An 18,080-nucleotide genomic window follows, 5' to 3' on the forward strand; every position below is an offset into this window, starting at 1 on the left:
CCCGACAATGAGAGGCGGCATATCAGCACAGAGGTAAATGCCCTACTGATGACAGCTTTGAACAGGTGGCTGAGGCTGCAGGTAACTCTGACATGCCAGGAATGCCTCATGGATTCGTCATTTAAAACATGACCAGATTATGACTTTGCACATAGTTGCTCTATTCAGGAGATTAAAAAGAATATTTCAGGCTTTTTGGGAAATTGGCCAATGCAGCAGGTCAAGAAAATACTCCAATCTCCTACCTCCTGAACAGATCAGTGGATTCAGAGAATCAAAAATGTTAAAAACAGATGGTTGACATTTCATCACTTAAAGTAATTATACCATGGTATTGTCTTCTCAAACTGATAATCTAATGAAAGACTTTTTATTACAATACTATAAAGGATATGGGTGGTAAAGACTGATTCAATTGACAAAGGGTACAATTTTTGATTTCTTAAAACTTCACTATCTTCAATTCTATTTTTAAATGTATTTTTCTTAATAGTACTCGTCAATTCAACTTTATCATAGCACTTTTAAAACCAACCAATATATAGTACTGGTTATCATATACCTTTTTATGAGCTGTGTCAACAACATTGGATCATATTATCCCTGCTATGATAATTCTAGAGACCTCTAGACCTCAGCAAAGCGTAGCTTAAAGGTACAGTATGTAGAAATTGTACGATTAAGCAATATCTGGTGGTCAGATTTTAAACCCACCCTTGCTCAACCCTTCCATCTGAAATGAGGGTGGCCTTTGAAGACAAGAAGCTCCTGTGATGCATAATAAGTATGATCCTTCATTTGTCAAGTTTTTACCATCAAATCATCCAAAATGTATATTATCAGTACAAACTCTTGCAAACAACTCATGTTCTTCTTCTTTATCTTTCAACCGGTGCATTTCGAGAGGCCACTCTAATTACAAAAAATGGTATGTGCTTCAATAACATGGTAGTTAGGGGTGTAATGATTCATCTACTACATCGATGTATTGATTTATATTCCTATAATCAGACTACATTGATCTGTGCTCGACAAGTTGGCCTTCCAAACGACATATATGGATCTAACATCGTTTTAAATGGTAATAAATGGATTGTATGGATACTAGGAAATAACACATTGGATTTAAGCACGGCAGACTTTATATGGATGTGGTTTTTTTTGCACTTTTAATGATAAAGATATTAAACGTTACTCAATTCAGGCTGCCTGTCTGTGATGTCATTGCCACGCGCCAGCAACAAAACATAGCATGGTGGATGGCAGAGGAGAAGCCGGTGAGCCAGAAATGATCAAGCCACCATCGCGGTCCAGTGTGTGGAAACACTTTGGCTTTTGCAAAGACGGAGATGTTCTAGATAAGTCGCTCGCTGTTTGTAGGATATGTAAAGGTCAAGTAAAGTTACCACGGCAACACCACAAATCTATCCAACCACCTACTAAGGCGCCATGGAATTTCACACAATGCTGACCATCCAGACACCTCTTGCAGTGTTCCCACTGCAGCAGCAGCGCAAGGTAGCATCAGCTCTGCAGAAGCCTCAGGCCTCGCCAGTGTTTAGTCAGAGGCTAGGACGAAACTTGTCTCGGGCCAAAAACATCACGGCAACAACTGCCATGGATAAAAGTTACTGAATCGTTTCGGATCGTATCGTTCTAAATGAACCAATATCTTCCTGTAATTGTACCGGCAACCACGAGTCATGATACAAATCGAATTGTTGTTAAGAATTATCTTTACACCCCTAATGGAAGTGAATGTTGGCAGCCTACGTGGAAGGGGACCTGCTCCTATGTACATATAACAGGCTTATTCTCAGTAATCAAAAACAAAATGAATTTAAAATTCAGGTGATTGTATGCTAATTTCAACATACTCACTAATATAATATTAAATTTCTACCAACTCTGTTCTGCAAAATGTAGCTAAAAACTGCACACTGCACCTTTAAAGTTATGGCAGCAGCATAAGATAACATGCAAGTGGAAGTAACTCCATGAAGTAGATCAGTGTTCTAGATGTCTTTTTGCACTTTACTCACTTTTTGCTGATACATAATACACAATATAGGTTGAGACATTATGACTCATCAGTGTGAGTTTAATTATGTTCAGAGCAACATTAGTTCTATGTAACATGGCAGTAGTGAGGTTTGCCAGGAGATTTAAGATTTAACAAGAAGTAAGATTTGAGTCAAAGAAATCTTCCCACTTTTTGGATAATTTGATCAGTGCTTTCTGCCTTTTATAGATTATTAAACCAAGACATAAAAAGCTTGCATAATTTTCATATCTGTGTTGTAATGGCCCATTTTATGTTTCTCTGCTTCAGTGATGCAGTCATACAAAGAAGGACTTTGATTTCAACAGTTTTTAATGTGGCAGAACGTTCAAGCATTAACTTGTGATGTAAAAGTTTTTGACTGTTTCAGTAGAACTTACCCTGATGTCTTTTTCTGGCCAGTTCTGCAGCAGAGTAGAGATGTGGCCTCGGTCATGAATAGTGATGAACAGCCCCCTGGAAAGTGGAAAAACAAATAGGAGAACTTTTTATAGCATGTGAAGGAAGGACAGAAAAGAAACACACTTTTTCATATTCATATTATTCATATTCACATTCATTCATAAAAGACATCACAGGTCACCAGGCAGACGTCGTCCTCTTTCTCACTCCTCAAGTTCATGCCAGGCTCTATTCTAACAGAGCTAAATGTTACTAAATTAACCTTTCATCAAGACTGTAACATAAAAAGTCAAAAACTCATGACAACTTAAAAGCCTTAAATATTAGATGTGCAAGAAATCAGCTTTAATCTGTAGCTCACAGACTGTTTGAAGTAAAGATATCATTTCTTTTCTGCCTGTCTTTCTTCTGACAAGGACTTTATTGAATACTCATGGAGCCTGGGATTTTAACATTAAGCCATGGGCCTCTACAGGGAGTTTTTCTTTGGACCCTTGGGGCTCCCTGTATATTCATTTTTACAGCCTCCCCCTCTTTCAAACCCTTCCTCTCTCCTCTCTTTGGTCCATGGCAAGGAGATCCTTCCCCATGGCATATCCCAGGATCAAGAGATCATCTCTATGTGTGGGGTCCATCTGTGGCATCCTAACTAAACTAACACACCCATCTGGTAATAGTATGGGAGGCACATCATGCTCAACATGTCAGTGAGATGTCAGTGCAAGCTTCACTCTTAGTAAAAATCTGTATATGTATTGACAAACCACCAAAGATCAATGACTGTAGGAAAATACATCAAAGAGATGTAAAACCTGTACAGAATGACCCTTTATAAAAAAAAAAAACTCATTAAAGTCCAAAGGAACAATTAACTCACCATCACCCAAATATGTACGTATATAATTGTTATATATGTAATAGGCATGTCATTATATATCACAGATGGGTTCAGGCTAAGAATCAGCCTACATGCAAATTTTAATCAAACTAAACACTGTATATTAGAGGTTATTCCACTCGTTTTCAATAGGTGGCGCTATGGCATTTAATTTACAACTATTCAGACTGGGACCGTCATAAAAAACCTTTGAAATTTGGAACAGATCAAACATCTCAAAAATGATCTTGCCAGGACGGCTGTGGCTCAGTGGGTAGAGTTGGTCGTCTATCAATCTGAAGGTTGGCGGTTTGATCCCGCCTCCGGCAGTCACATGCCGAAGTGTCCTTGAACAAGACACTGAACCCCAAATTACTTCCGCTGTTGTTCAGCAGTTTGAGTGTGTACGAACGAGATCAGCTAATATTGATGGACGTTAGCAGCCTCTACCATCAGTGAGTGAATGGGTATGGATGGGTGAATGCGACGAGTAGTGTGTAAAAGCGCTTTGAGTAGTCAGACAGACTAGAAAAGCGCTATGTAAGTACAAGTACTTTTACCATCTTTCCATAGGGTGCTGCTATGACTTTAAATATCTATTCAGGTGTGGACCTTGATCACACACGTGGAATTTGGAGCAGATTGAACCTTAAATAAAGGAGTTATGGGAACTTCCTGTTTAATGGTGAGATTTGTGGAACTGCCAGCGACATGCACTTTACTAAAAACACACAGTTCAAGTAATGATGCATCACCAAGGCTTTAAGGCCGGTGTGATCACATTCGAAGTGTCTACAACATGCTGACCAAATTTGGAGGAGATTAGATAAATCCCTAGGACCCTGTATGGACACTGTAAATGGCTTAAAAGAGGCATTCATTTGAAAAATCAACTCATAATGGCTGACTTCCTCTTGGGTTTTCAACATGATAATAAGAAACATGTTTCTGTATGTCTGAACATTTCTATGTAGGTCAAACTTTTGAATGTGTCGGGGGCGCTGTTGAGCTATTATGCCAATGTCATGCAAGAGCAGTGTTGCATGTAAATTTCCACCACTTGTGGTGCATCTGCAAAGGTTAGGGACTTTTTGGGGGGGGAGTTGCATTCCTATAGGGTCCTTGCACTACTTTCAGTGCTTGCACCCTAAAAAAACGAGACTTAAAACGTCACATTGAAATGCTGCGATAAGTCAAGGATGAGATGCTGTCAACTTAACATGAGTAAACATTGTAGTTGATAGTTATACCAGGTCAAAGGTGATACGCAGGATTATAGTTAATTTCATTGAGCTATGTAAGCCAATTCAAAAATATTAACAATGACACCACCAACATACTGATAGCCTATTTAACGGGTAGTGTTTACAATGTTAGGTGTCTCTGTTTAGCTTGCTACATGCTATCTTTTGCAAATAGCTATTTTTTAGTGCCAAGGACAGCTTTCCCAGGTTTTCCAATTGAAGTTTTAATCTTAATATTGCACAATAAAGAGCATTAGGAGGCACCAAAGTTATAAACCTTCATCTTCAGAGGGATATCAATGGGTGTACCAAATTTCACAAAAGTCTACCAAACAACAGCTTATGAATTCAACCAGAATTCACAAATGTCAACCAAAACAAAAGTCGGTGGTTCTCTAAAGTTACCACTAATGTCTACACATAATATTGTCACAATCTCATAGGTTGTCGATATTTCAGTTAGGACATGAGTGGTTGATCGACTGACAGACCAACATTACTGGCAGGCACAGTTAAACCTCTGCAAATGATCCAGAACGCAGCAGCAGCACGTCTGGTCTTCATCCAGCCTAAGACAGCTCATGTCACTCCCCTGCTCATTTCACTACACTGGCTTCCAGTTGCAGCTGGCATCAGATACAAAACTCTAATCATCACTTTCAAAGCAGTCACGAAAACCGCTCCAGTTTACCTGGAACCCCTCATCCAGGTCTACTACTCTTCTTGCCCGCTACGCTCAGCCTCAGAAAGGCACCTAGTGCTTCCAGCACACAAGGCCTCAAAATCAAAATCACTAGCTGGACTCTTCTCTTCTGTTGTCCCTAAATGGTGGAATGAATTGTCCAACTCTCTACTTTCAAAAGACAGCTAAAGACCCAGCTCTTTAGGAAGCACTATGCACTTAGCTAGACTGCTCTCCACTGTGGTCCCCAGTGGCAGATCATGTCGTCCAGCTACAGTTGACTTACACTGTCCTGCTCTACTCTGTGAATCTGTGTTCAGCTCTTGAGTGACCCAGCACTTGGTACTTTGGTCATTATTGTGGTGATGACAAGTTCCTTGTTGATGATGATAATGGAAGGTCTTAAAATGTTTGGTTGCTTCATTGTAGATGCTCCTTATTTTACAAAAATAAAATAAAATAAAAAAATTCCTTATTTATTTTTGTGCATTGCCTTTACACTGCTTGGCAGTACCTGCACCCAAATGGACTTGAAGCACTTTGTTACTCTTACTGATCTTGTTTCCTCTTGTCTAGATCTTTGCTTGTGTTGTTCTTGTTCTCGTATGTATGTCACTTTGGATAAAAGCGTCTGCTAAATGACATTATAACATTGTAACATTGTAACATTACACTCCCTAAAAGCCGAAACAACAATTTAAGAGCTTGTTTCGCATGTATTCATCAGGCAGGGCCTTGAAATACACAAGGTCCAACAACATGAACAAAGACTACAATATTGTACCTCTAAAGTAACTCAAGATCAAAATTATGGTAGAAAATATTAACTAAGTTTAATATTATTATACTATTAAGTTGTGCTGCAGCGACATTGAAAAAATGCTGGAATTGTGAGGCGATGATGCAAATGACACGTTCTGTATTTATGATGTGAAGAATGTTTTTGCTACATTTTATCTTTTATTTTTTTAAATTGTATCATTTTATGTATTATTATTATTTTATTATGTATTTATGTATTTTAAATGTCATTTCATTTATTGTAAAGCTTTGTCTGGAATTTTCTCAATTTAAGCATTACTCTTATTTATTTTTTTATTTTTTTACGGTTTTTGTATGTGTTTTTTATGTGTGTAATATCCTGCCATTATTTTTTTTAGGTTGATGTTATGTGTTTTCTGTATGTTTTGATACATTCTGTGAATACCCTGTAAAATGTGAAAATCAATAAAACATATGTTTACAAAGTTATGCTATAGCCACATAGTGAAACAGTAGGTGAGCTCACATATGGCATTAGAAAATAGTGGTCCTGGGACTCAGCATGTCTGCTATCCAAAGATAAACACTGTCTCCTCTCAAATCATAAAAAAATAAACCCCACATTATTAAAACCAGTTTGATCTAATAATCACTAACTGAATTTATTTTAATGGAAACCACCAGTTACCTTCTGATTTCAGTTCCTCTGGGGGAACTGTAATCAGTTTAATTTCCTTCCATATCTAAAGATAACTTTTAAATCTATCACAGGTGATACGATAGTGAAGTCATGCTCATATCACTGCAGAATTCTGGCGAGCTGGAATGAAGATGTTTGACCGGCTTGTTGATTCTCATTAGTTGCAGATCAACATCAAGCAAAAATAAAGTGGAGCGAAGGATTGGGAATTACAAAGCTTTCAAAAGAACGTTTCTCCTCAAGCGAAGACTTCAGCAGGTCATATAAAGGCTGCAGGCTATAACATCTGGCATTTGTCATTTTAACACGTCGACCATGCTTCAAATGCACCATAGGGGGATCATTTTAAAGAGGAGACCAAATGTCAGAGCAGCTGTAAAAGACTGGATGTAGCTGAGCAGGTTTTGACTTAATAGAGTGAATGTGAGTCTGAAAGGAGAAAGACTGAGGAATGTGCAGCGTGCTGAGTTTACCTGGAACCAGGAGAACATGAGTCACAACCAGACTCAGCAACATGAGGAATTGTTGGAGCAAGATCTGCATCAGGGCTGAAAGGATGACCCCACATTTAAACAGTTGAGAACTGACTTTGAGGAGATGGATCTTTGAAGACAGGCAAGGCGGCAGTAATGCTCGATCCCTGTCACCCTTAAGGTTACCAAAAACATTTAATGTCCATCTTGCTATTATTCCTCTCCTCCTCCAGTTCTCGTTATCTGCAGCTCTCTGTAGAGGAGCTGTCTAAACCCCATGACCTCTGACCTTGACAAGTACAATGATGTAGAGCTGCTAAAGTGCCTGTGACACCTTTAACTGTCAGAAAAACAAAACATGAAACACTAACTCTGCTCAGAAACACCCGGCCACATTCAAGTATCAAGAGCAGCAAGAAATAAGTCTCCAGCAAAATCACTAATCCATAGTAACCAGAGGTTACTAGAATGGGGATGTTGTCAGCAGTGATCTGAGTCTCAGTGGCTGTAACTGGTAGTGTATCTGGTAACGTTTGAATTCAGTAACACTGTTACAATTACAGAAATGTAATAGGATTCGTAACTTCAAACGTCAAATAGCCAACAAGCAGTGGTGGACAGTAACAAAGTACATTTACTTGAGTACTGTACTCAAGTATATTGTTTGAGTATCTGTACTTTATTTGAGTATTATTTAGGGGGAACTTATTACTTTTACTACATTTATATTTATATTTATATTATATTTTTATTTTTATTTTTATTTGTAGGTCCTATTCTTATGCCTTGTACAAAGAGAGGGCAGTTTACCTAAGTCAAATTCCTTGTGTGTTCAAGCACACCTGGCCAATAAAGCTGATTCTGATTCTGATCTGATTTAAAGACAAATCTCATCCTTTTGACTCCACTCAATTTCTATCAGGGCTCTAGTTACTCTCTACTTTATCTTTGAAGTCAGCTGATGAGTTTTCTTTTCTGAAATCAGATCCCAAAGACCGTAAACTGTTGGTGTCCTTGTGTTTGGGTTGTCTCAGTGGTGTAGCCGTACCTGGGTTGAGCGTAGATCAAACGTTCTTCAGATCAGTGCGTTCATTTAGTCGTGGTGATGATGGCTATGACTGAGAAGGATGATGATTCTCTACCTGAGCACCACGACCATATTTTAAACCCACGTTTGAGCTTTTGAAATAAAGAATGATTGTTTGTAATAATATAAATCTCTGATCTGTTTACCACACAAACTTCATCACAGCCTCCAAAACATCAGCATCTAACCTGAGAAAGCATGTGGAGGTCTGGAGCTAACACTTGTTTTATTAGATGAACATTTTAAACTTGTCTGTGCTTGTTGTAACTCAGTTGCTGTTTGTATTTCATGGTTTCCTTTTTAGATATGAAATCATGTTTTCTAGATAAACAGAACGTAGCAGAAAGTACAACCAGGCATTCTTGACTGCTCTCATGCTTTGTGAAAATACGTTTAGAGATATTTTAAAAAGTACTTTGAATACTATTTTTAAAAGCAAGTACTTCAGTGTTTTATTATTACTCAAATAATAATTTGACAGAACAACTTTCTCTTGTATTGTAATATTTGACCAGGAGGATCTATACTTTGACTTAAACAATGAAGCTGTGTCCACCACTGCTGACAAGTACAGATTAATAATCCAAATTGGTGGCGTATTAGAATCCTGGGAGAAAGAATACCTTGTGCAGTAAACACAAACAATGGCTGATGATTATTCAGGCATCAGCTTTTAGCTTTACATTTTCCTCCTCGTGGTAAAGGACATTAATATAGAGGTGAGTTGTAGTCTATTTGCAGGAAGGAAAACTGTGTCCACCACCAAGACTATCAACTCTTGAAACAAACAGCAAGCTTCTACTCAGCTAGCTGCAAGCCCATATCTCCAAACACCAGTGACCCAGGTGCAGCTCATGGTAGCTCAGCAGACCAAGGAGAAGCCTCTCCATCCAAACAGATTTCATGTGATTTTAAATCACCACCAGCTCCTTTCTCATGTCAGTAATTCAGTCACTTTTTGATCAAAGTAAATAGTAATTATATCCCATTACTAATTTTCAGTAACTTGCCTAAAACTGGTTTTCACAACAAAATTAAAGTATAGTATTAAAAAAAAGAGCTTCATGAATCATTGACAGTAAACAGCCGCTGTCATTGATTGAGTATAATATGAAACCACAGTCTACAGTGTGTGTTATGAGAGGGGAGGAGAAATCAAAGGGAACAAGAGAGATGTGTTTTTACATATTTGGTGTGAGATCATTGTTGAGAAATGAAGTCATAATGGCCTGACTGACTTTCTTCAGGAGGTTACAGTTATTTTCTGGGTTAGGGTTTGGGTGAAAGGAAAATTCTTCCCTCTGATTAAAGTTGTTTAGCCAACATAAAAGAAAAGCCACAACATATCCTGCATCATTTCCAGTCTGTAAGACTTATGGAGAAGGAGAAATGACATTTGGTTATCCTCCACAACAGTCGTTCCAAACATCTTTTGTCAGAAGCAAATGCACTATGATGTCAAATGAAGCAGTGGCCCTTTCCTGGATACACACAATGCTTACAGTTGGGCTCTTGTAAATAAGAATCTGTACTATTTTTAAGTAATAGAACTCAATTAGTTAGTTGCCAGACTTATTTTTTGTACATGCTGACTGTTATTACTTATAGCTAAGTGATTGTGCAGTCAGTATTTATGGCTTTAAGCCGTCTTTTTGATCAATTTCTCAGCTGTTTATCCATGACTCCAAGCGCCTCTTATATTTTCATTACACACATTTTTTAAGGCAGAATATTTTAATAGTTTATCAAAGTTAAAGCTGCTGTCAGGAACTTTCAAGACGGCCATTTTTTATGTCAGTCTTAGCGATCCTTGAGGACACAGTGGTTTGCTTACATCTCCGTCTGAACATGTTAACAACCCCACCCCAGTGTGGCCGCGGTGCAGCCTGTGTGTGAATACCATGAACGCACAAGCCAGGGCCATCATCAAAACAAGTTATATCACTGGTACAGGCCATGTAATGGGAAGTGGGGGAAATACAATTTTTTGATTTATCGGGCGCCATTGGCTTAGTGGTGGTTGCAGGATCCACTCCCGACCTCGACCATTTGCTCCATGTCTTCCCCCGCTCTCTACTCCCCACATTTCCTGTCTGTCTTCAGCTGTCCTATCCAATAAAGGCAAAATGCCCCAAAACATAACTTTTAAACAAATATATCTGGTTCATTATTAGTTTGTCATTATTTTTAAATCTACAACCATCTTGTGACCCCTAGAAATGATCAGACAACCCTCACAGGGAGGTGAGGGTTGCAGGAGGTCAGCCATCAGCTGGAAGAAGCCAATCTTGTAGCTGATGGTCCCTTTTGCTTTTGGGGTCATGTACATGCATCACCATTAATTTAAATTTGTGTCATTGCCAGGTAAAACAAGAATCTTTAACTACTTTAAATGTCTATCAATAAATGTTTATGTTTAAGTCCTGTTTTATGTAGCTAAATAACATTTGCAGTTGGAAAAATCTCACTCTATGGGGCTGAATAACTTTTTAAGGGGATAATATTTGACTTCAATTAGGCTTTATCAAATATATGGAGGCTAAATCTTATTTTATGGAGCTCACATAACTTGGGGTGACTACATTTGATGCTATATGTCTAATTTTACATTTTAGGGGGCTAGGTTACAGTTAAAGAGGTTAGATTAGATTAGAGAACTTTATTAATCCCCTGTGGAGGAAACTCATGTGCCACAAGAGACTGTTCACACACTCAACAAACAATAAGAAAAATACAGTCACTAAACACAACATATAAATAAATAACCCAGACAAACCATTTGAAGCATAATTTACAGCCATGGGTCAGATCCATAGACTGTACTTTTTTCCTGACAGTTTCTTTTTCGTTAGTTATTAGAGGTTTAAAAACAGGTTTTACATCCGCTTTTACTTTGATTGACAGCTGCCGTAGAGAGAAACTCTGTAGGACCTCGGGACGCTACGCTGTAGGGCGGAGCTTGTTACTGTGGAAACACACAAATTCCCTACTGTGCAGACTCTGGCTGCAGAAAATTTACAAGATGTCAGCTTTCTGGGACGGGATATTTTGGCTTCAAAACAGTACAATGGGAAAAGGTGGAGCGACACTGTCCATTATATATACAGTCTATGGTCAGATCCATGACTGCAAGTGTTCATTAAAATATCTGACTGCTGCAGGAACAAAGGACCTTCTAAGACATTCTGGCATCACCAGTCGCTCACTGAAGGAGCTTCTGAGTCCATTAAAAACACCGTGCAAAGGATTGCCTTTGAAGATCAGAACTGTCTTTAGTTTAGTCTCTTCTCCAAGGTAACCTCAAGAGAGTTAGGGGTAAAGCCAATCACAGAGCCAGCCTTTCTGATCAGCTGATTAATTTTGTTTTGAAAAATCCTGACCCCCAGCAAAGCACAGCATAAAAGAGGACACTAGCCAGGATTCCCTGTTAAAGGTAGGTTCTTGCCTACGGTCAAACAATCTCAGGTTAACATTACATTTAGTCCCCCTAATTGAATATTATGGGTACATAGTTATATTTTGGGGGAAAAATTAGATTTGGAGTGGGCATTTTATTTGTCTAAATAACTTTTTAAGGGGATGATATTGACTTTGAGGGAGCCACATCATGTCATGGGTTGCTTTTGTTTTGTGTTGTCTTTGTGGTGTCATGGCTTTTATTTCTGGCTTCAGTTCTTTATGTTCTGTTTGATCTGTTGCCTTTTTGTGTTCTGGTGTGTGTAGTGTTTTGTCTTGTTGCTACCTGTGTTTTCCTGTGGTCTTGAGTTGGTTTGTAGTGTTTTAATTTGTAGAATAGTCTTGTTCTGTCATGTGTGAAGAAAGAAGGGGGAGGACTCAGGTGCAGATTCAAAATAAAAATGATTTAATAAACTTAGACTGAGATAAAACAAAAACTTCCTCAATCAACAAAAACTTGAGAAACACAGGAAACACTAGAACACTGAAGACCACAGACAAACACATGTCACAAGCACAGAAGTACAATGAACAGGCACAGAAGGGAGGAAACACAGAGACTAAATAGACACACTGGGTAATGAGTAAGGAGACACAGGTGAGGACAACAAGAGGGGAAGACAATCACAAAGGTGGGAAAACACAGGCAGTAACACTAAACTTAACACTAGAATATTCTACAAAATGAAACACTGAAAACCAACTCAAGACCAGAGGAAAACACAGGTAGCAACAAGACAAAACACTAAACACACAAGAACACAAAAAAGGCAACAGATAAAACACAGAACATGAATCAAAGAAACACACGAAGTGAAGCCAGAAATAAAAGCCATGACACCACAAAGAAAACACAAAACAAAAGCAACCCATGACACATCACATTTGAGGGGACTGAACTAAAATTTCAGGGCTAAATTATTTTTAAGGGGACTGAATTACATCAAAAGAGCTAAGTAAGATATTGAGAGGCATACTATGATTAACGGGGCTAAATTATGATGTCAGAATACCCACCACCACTTTTATCCAGCTCTTCTAACCTCTGTACTAGTTATGACTACATTCTTACACACTGAAATTGTCAAGTGTGACAGCTGACTCAGTGGTTGGATCTATCTTCTCAAGCTAGAGCTATTCCATAATCACATATTTCCAAGAAACAAAGTACTTGGGAAAGAGAAGGCCTACCTGTCATGTTTCTTTGATGCTCACAGAGTCGAGCTGTGAGTGTGTCTGTGTGTGTGCATGCGTGCCTGACTGCTGCTGCAGGAATAACCACAATGAAAAGCAGTCGCCTAATTTTTCTAGATGAGGAGAGGGACACAAAGCGCTGAGCTACCATGTCTGGCTCCTTCTGTAAGAGAGTGTGGCGAGAACAGGGATGGTAAAAAAAACAACCTGATGGCCTGAAAAAGCAACCCGCGCTGACCTGCAGCCCCACAAAAAACACACCCCAGGGACTGTGGAGGGCAGCCGCGGCCAGCATGAGGAAAAACTGCTTTCCACACCGTGACCCCAAAACACACAGAGCCCCATGAGGAGGCCAGTCTCCAATCACTGACCCGTGTCCACAAAAAAACACTACCAGCCACCATTCTTCACCCCCACTGCATAACCTTACCCTTCAACATGCTGGACGCCCTCAATTAGCATGCCACATAAGGTTCAGCTGACACAGTGAACACAAATCACTGAGGATGACTGTGGAAAAGTGTGAGAGGTCACGGTCATGCACTATAAGATTACTCCAACTAATTAAGCTCAAATCTGCCCCAACAGACAGATTATAATGGTTGCTGTGTGACCTCTGGGATTAAAAGACAATCTGGAGATGCCTGATGAGCGCTAAATGAAGCTAACATCTTGCTAACATTGCAAAAAGGGAAGAGGTACATTTCAACTTATTGAAGAAAACAACTCTTATTTAGCTTTCATTTATTTTGAGCTTTTTTGAGGTTCGAATCCAGCCTGTGGCCTCCTTCCTGCATATCTTACCCCCACTCTCTCCCAGTTTCCTACACTATCCACTGTTCTCTCATCTATAAATAAAGGTTTTAAAGCCCCCAAAATATAACTTTAAATAAATGATTCATGTAACTGTTGGAAATTAAAGCCAGAGTTTCAAATCAAAGCCAGTAACCTATACAGAGCCAGGATTTGTTATGTCATTCAACTGAGGAGGGTGAGGGACAACCAGAAACCTAGAAGGACTTTGTTTGGCCTACTTGTCTTATTCTTCTCTATCCCTCTTTCCAACCCCAACTCGGCCCAGGCAGGTGTGTGTCTAACATGAATCTGGTTCTGCTGTTTAAGGAAGTTTGTTCTTGCCGCTGTAACTAGCTAAATACTGCGAGGTGCTCTGCTCATGGTGGATTAAGATGAGATAAGACTGAGTCCTGTCTTAAGAGGGGGACTGGATCTTATCCTGTCTTGATGTTGGGTCTCTTCTCATAATTTAACATAGAGTATGGTTTAGACCTGCTCTGTTGGTAAAAGCGTCCTGAGATAATGTTTGTTGTGATTAGGCGCTATAAATATAAAGATTAATTGATTGATTGATTGATTGATTGATTGATTGATTGATTGATTGATTGATTGATTGATTGGTTGATTGATTGATTGATTGATTGATTGATTGGTTGATTGATTGATTGACTGACTGACCATATGAAGTGCATGGTGGGCACCATAATCACCCCTGTGGTTCACAACCAATTTTCTTGTTACCCCATAAGGGATAATGTATGGTTAGCAGGTTGTTATGGGAAAAAGAATCCCCACAGGGTGAGACAAGACCCCGACGCAAAGCAGGGTCCTAGAGGGGTCTTGTTGTTTTTCCCATAACAACCTGCTAACCACACATTATCCTGCTTATTACCTGGGTACAAACTTAAAATACAAACAAGTTGTTAAAAACACTGATTAAAATGAGCTGACTTTAGTCACTTAGAAAAGCTGACAAAACCTACCAGACAGCTGAGGAAGGAACATTCAGCTTTATTATACTCTTTTTGTAAATTTTTAAATACAATCATACAATCAATTATAGATGAAGTGTTCAGCTTTGTTACCTACATTGGACAGATATAGCACCAGATGCTCATCTCTCTACCTCAGTGGTGTCCAAACTTTTTTCAAATACCTCAGGGCCAGTGGCTTCTACTGAGACTTCGTAATCATAAAAGTTATATATGAAATCTCTTTAATAACAATTATTTCAATTTTTTCTCAATAAATCAGTAACTAGGTAGTCCTCAGTTCTCCACAAGCCACATAAACATTAGCAAACTTGATCTTCTTTTGGAGGAAGAGGTTTTTCATTCGGGTCGGGCAATGTGGGAAAAATATTGTATCATTATTTTTCTATGGCAGGATCACGATCTGGATTTCATCACACTTCTTTTTCATGTTGTTTTTAAGACTTTTCTGACCAGCAGACAACATTTTTAGAACAAAATAATTCTTGTCCTGCATTCTGAACTATTTTTATTCACCAATTTTGCTTTTTTCTATACAATTTCATAATTTTGATCTTGTCTTGCGTCCTCTTTTGTACCTTCTGAACTTTTAGTGTTCATCAAGAACATTTTCACATCATGATAAAAACATTAATTTGAAAACCTGTCAGCTTTCATGTGTTTGTATTTCCTCCTAATTATATTCTTGCAGAATATCCAGAGCTTTGGCTTTAGCCTGGTAGTCCATATGAAGCTTTTTGAGACGTTTCTGGATTGACTTTAGTTTTGTTTGTGCACTTGAAAGAAACTGCAAATGTACAGATGATTCAGAATGGGATTAATTTCTTTGCTATAAATAACACAATTTAAGATGGAAGCTTGGGGCCATAAATAAATGGACCTTGGGCCGCGATTGGCCCCCGGGCCGTACTTTGGACATGCCTGCTCTACCTGTTCAACACTCAGCCAGCTGGAGCTGTCACTGTTATGCCAATCTAATTACTTTCTTATCAACCCAAAGCACTTTCACATCAATCACACAATGTTTGTGTGATTATGCAACAACAAAAGAAGTTATGCAAGCCATGTGTAGCTGCATGCCTCTCGTGCTAAGAGCATGACAGTAACCGTATCACTAAGTCCACTTGTGAGGACAGTTGGTGCACACATTTAGCACTTTGAGTGATGTAACCCCAGGTCATGCTCCCGAGTAGTGCTAAAAGTGCACATGATTAGAGATGACATATACTGAGTTATTATGGGTATATGTGTCAGAGCATCTTGTGCACACACATACTGAGCTTATTCTATGAGCGTGATTAAAATATCAATATGGTTGTAACTCACAGCACAGCATGGATCTTATGAAGTAGAAAAAAGATTCAAGCATCAGTTTGCTTTGAATATTCAAGAAACACATCTGTCCATGGTGGGAGGTCTAAGTTGAGATCCAGGCTTTTCAAAACAGGTTCAAACATGAGCATCACTCCAAAATTAACACTCTGGGTCCATGTGCCAGGCCAGCTGCTGCAGTATATGAGACATCTTATTATTAAAGCTGGGTGGATCAAGAAGCCTTCACTGAAACAAAAACATCCAACTGCCAATATGATAACATTCATATTCAGAATTTTATTACACGAGATGAATCTTGGTCATGGTGAAAATGGTCCAAACAAAGATATATCTATATTCCAAAGATCTGAATGTGCTACCACTTGTCCACAGACATTTGCTGTGTCTGTTTTTTTAGAATTGACTTAATAGATAGAGATGTTAGTTTGGGTAAGCAATAATCTTGTTTAAATCATTCTCAGCTATAATAACAAACTGGATCTATAATCAAACTATTTGTTATGAATCCTTTATGGTATAAGGAGAGCTATTCTTTAAGTTATGGCTTCTAGGAACTTTGGATTCTGTCACTTTTGGCGCCTCCCTGTTATAAAGCTGTGCATGCTATCATTTTGCTGATATTAGGATTTCTTTTAAAGCTCCTGCAAGTATTTTTTATGTGATTATGAAACAGACTGAAATTAACACTGATGTCTCTTTATGATCTGCATTAGCAAATGAGACCATCAACAGAAAGATTGACTATTGCCTTTTTTTTTTTTTTTTACGTCGGAAACCTCTGACAGGGGTTAGGTGTCATTAGGAGGGCTGCCAAACAGCCTTTGTTACATCTTTCACAGTCATGACTTTTGAGAAGAGATAAGTTTAAGTGTTATGAGAAAGCAGGTAAATATTTTTGATGGAAAACATGACTAATACATTTACAGAACAAAATCAATAGAGATGTTACCACTTTGTCCACAGGGGGCGCCAGAATCAACACAAACTTAAAGCTCCTCACAAGAGCTTAAAAAAACATCTCAACCTGCTTTAAAAAAAAAAAACATTTTTAAATATTTATTTGCGCAAATATTTGATGTAGAAATTTTGAAATAAAAAAAGGCCTCCTTCAGTGAGCTTTAAATGGTCTCACCTGATACCTACCCCATGGCAGTGGTTTCTGGCATTAAAAATAATAAGAAATAATCCCTTCTGGTGACCTTGTTTGCTTTTCTAGGTCCTAAAAAGGCTTCACTGCCAATTTCAGTCTATTTTATTTCCAGTAAACATTCCTCACAGGGCTTTCAAAGAAAACATCTCTGACACTTTATTACAGTTGAAAACTATTCCCTCTACAAAGATACAAAGAATATTCCTTTGAAAGCAATTAATTGGAGTGTTATCGTTCATTATTACCCGGCTTTCCTACTGATCTTCCTGTTGTGTAAGATGCTTGATTCTGATTGGTCAAAACCCCTTGACAATCCCTTGACAACAGTTATTAAAGGTGACATATCACGCTTTTTTCATCAATATATATTGGTCTAAGAGGTCCCCAAAACATGCCTTTAAAGTTTATGCTCAAAAAAACACTTTTCTCTCTGACCACGCCCCCTCAGGAAGTGGGTGTGCCTTGGCTGTCCAGCACGCTGATCTAATGTTTACATGTTGGCTGAATATACACGGCTGCTCACAGACCTGCATTACTTCAACCCTCTGAATCTGATCCAGAATCTGATCCTGACGGAGAGGCGCCTGTAGCAGGACCTTTCTGAAGGATTGGTCACAGATTTAGTGTTTCTTGTTGTTTTATTTGTCAGTATGTAGACGTGTGTCTTGGTACACAGCTACAACTATGAACATGTAGCTCTGTGGCTATGCTAATTAGCGCTAGCACTTATCCATGAAAAATAAAAATCATCCACTAGATCTTCAAATCTGCAGACGTGGGGAGTAAAACCGACCTCTGCCAGAAAGGCAGCGGGACCTTTCTGAAGGATTGGTCACAGATTTAGTGTTTCTTGTTGTTTTATTTGTCAG

The 18,080-nt window shown here is 38.7% G+C and overlaps 1 protein-coding gene across 1 annotated transcript in view; it reads right to left on the bottom strand.

Moving 5' to 3' along the window:
• me1 (malic enzyme 1, NADP(+)-dependent, cytosolic) overlaps window positions 1-18,080 on the bottom strand; it is a 116,918-nt gene that overhangs the window by 28,013 nt on the left and 70,825 nt on the right. The window contains exon 4 of the mRNA XM_034696983.1: window positions 2,443-2,518. Within this exon, the coding sequence (XP_034552874.1) occupies window positions 2,443-2,518 (76 nt within the window). The remainder of the gene's footprint in view (window positions 1-2,442; window positions 2,519-18,080) is intronic.

The sequence above is a fragment of the Notolabrus celidotus genome, chromosome 12 (genome assembly GCF_009762535.1).
Source record: "Notolabrus celidotus isolate fNotCel1 chromosome 12, fNotCel1.pri, whole genome shotgun sequence".
In the NCBI taxonomy this organism is placed as follows: Eukaryota; Metazoa; Chordata; class Actinopteri; order Labriformes; family Labridae; genus Notolabrus; species Notolabrus celidotus.